The sequence below is a fragment of the Sinocyclocheilus grahami genome, unplaced genomic scaffold, assembly GCF_001515645.1.
Source record: "Sinocyclocheilus grahami isolate Dianchi unplaced genomic scaffold, SAMN03320097.WGS_v1.1 scaffold221.1, whole genome shotgun sequence".
Taxonomy (NCBI): domain Eukaryota; kingdom Metazoa; phylum Chordata; class Actinopteri; order Cypriniformes; family Cyprinidae; genus Sinocyclocheilus; species Sinocyclocheilus grahami.
In genome coordinates, this window is record NW_015505400.1 from 2,079,937 (window position 1) to 2,081,683 (window position 1,747).

Consider the following 1,747-nt stretch of genomic DNA (forward strand, 5'->3'; position numbering starts at 1 on the left):
ACTCTTAACTTTTATAAAGAATATCTCTTTGGATTTGAGACTTTAGTCTTTGCAACTTTACAGATCTTCTTTATGCACCAAGAGCTTGTAACACTCCAAAGAGAAAGGAAAAATTGAAATCGCATCATATGACCTCTTTAACAAATATATTTGACTAAACTATGTTAAATACTGTCAAGGCAGTTTTTGTTTTTATCATGAATCACCACAAAATGTCCATGAAAACAACACATTGTTTTAAGGTTACTTTACAAAAATAAATATTGACATCAAAATAGTTTTTTTTTTTATGGTGAGGATGAAGTTACATTTTTAATTAACTAATTATTCATTTAAAAAATATTATAAATCATATGTGAATTAAATTTCTTTAAGCTGCATTTCAAACATTATTTGTGCATTATAAATATCTTTCTAGGAACAGCCCAACTGTTGTGTGTATTATCAAATGTTTATGGGTTTAAACCTGACTAAAATTAAATGCATTATTAAAATCGAAATTGTATTAATGCTTATTTAGGTATTTGCTTGATATTTAGACAAATTAATATTAATTGTGTGTTTATAGAGGAACTTTGAATTAAAATGCAAATATCTGCTTTAGCATGCTGTAATACGATTACAAATTCATTAAATTCAGTGGCCTGCATTCAATGTATTAATATTACAATAGTATGTGCCTATTTTACATAACTGGTTGCATTTTTATTAACTCACAAATGCAACCAAAATATAACAAACATTAAATTGACTTTTTTGATTGATTAAATTAACTTTGAAAATGGCAAATCCCATATTCCAGTTGGAACATCCACAACAAAATGAGATATTCCAGCTGTTAAAAGAATACATTTCTACAGAACAATAAAACAGGTGATAATAAAATAAAAAAGGAAAATTTAAGTTAAAACTAATCAAATATTTGATGACAGCTCAGTGACAATTCAACACCTTTTTAGAATGGTCAAACAATCTGCTTGTATATATATCTCTCTCTCTCTCTCTTTCTCTCTCTCTCTCTCTCTCTCTCTATATATATATATGTATGTGTGTGTGTATATACTTCAAAAATATATGTTTTTTACGCATTGCATCGATACGTTATATCATTAGTCACTTGATCAATACATAATTTGTTATGCCCCTGCAGCTATAGCTTAACTTGAAAACAATCACATTAGTAACCAGTTGCTACAAATTGGAAGGTGGAATTACACTCATTTTTTATTTTTTTTTGGTCTCTTCCAGGTTACAAAATTGCCTAGTGGGTTAGTGATTGCTTCCTTGGAAAACTATTCTCCTGCTTCTCGGATTGGTGTGCTCGTCAGGGCCGGAAGCCGATATGAGACGATGGACAACCTCGGTGTCACACACTTGCTCCGTCTGGCTGCCAGTCTGGTATACATCCATCATGACTCTGTGTTTGACCGCTGTATTGCTAGTGAGCAGTGACTGTGTTAGCATTCACTTATCTATATTGCTGATTCCAGACAACCAAGGGAGCGTCTGCCTTCAGGATCTGCCGCGGTGTTGAAGCTGTAGGCGGAAGCTTAAGGTCAGTTCATCGTTGTCAAAGAACAGTTTCTTCTAAACATCATAATACAGTGGTTCTCAACTGCTTTTGCTTTAGGACCCAAGTTTACCTTTTTGTTTTTTGCTGCTCAAAACCACAACAGATCTGTTACCCACTTTTGGTTTGTAACCCACCAATTGAGAACCACTGGCATAATATATATGGTGTATATAT

The 1,747-nt window shown here is 32.5% G+C and overlaps 1 protein-coding gene across 1 annotated transcript in view; it reads left to right on the forward strand.

Moving 5' to 3' along the window:
* The first annotated feature begins 781 nt into the window (after window positions 1-781).
* LOC107596603 (cytochrome b-c1 complex subunit 2, mitochondrial-like) overlaps window positions 782-1,747 on the forward strand; it is a 9,008-nt gene continuing 8,042 nt past the window's right edge. The window contains exons 1-3 of the mRNA XM_016287360.1: window positions 782-801; window positions 1,206-1,398; window positions 1,491-1,555. Coding sequence (XP_016142846.1) covers window positions 782-801; window positions 1,206-1,398; window positions 1,491-1,555 — 278 coding nt within the window. The remainder of the gene's footprint in view (window positions 802-1,205; window positions 1,399-1,490; window positions 1,556-1,747) is intronic.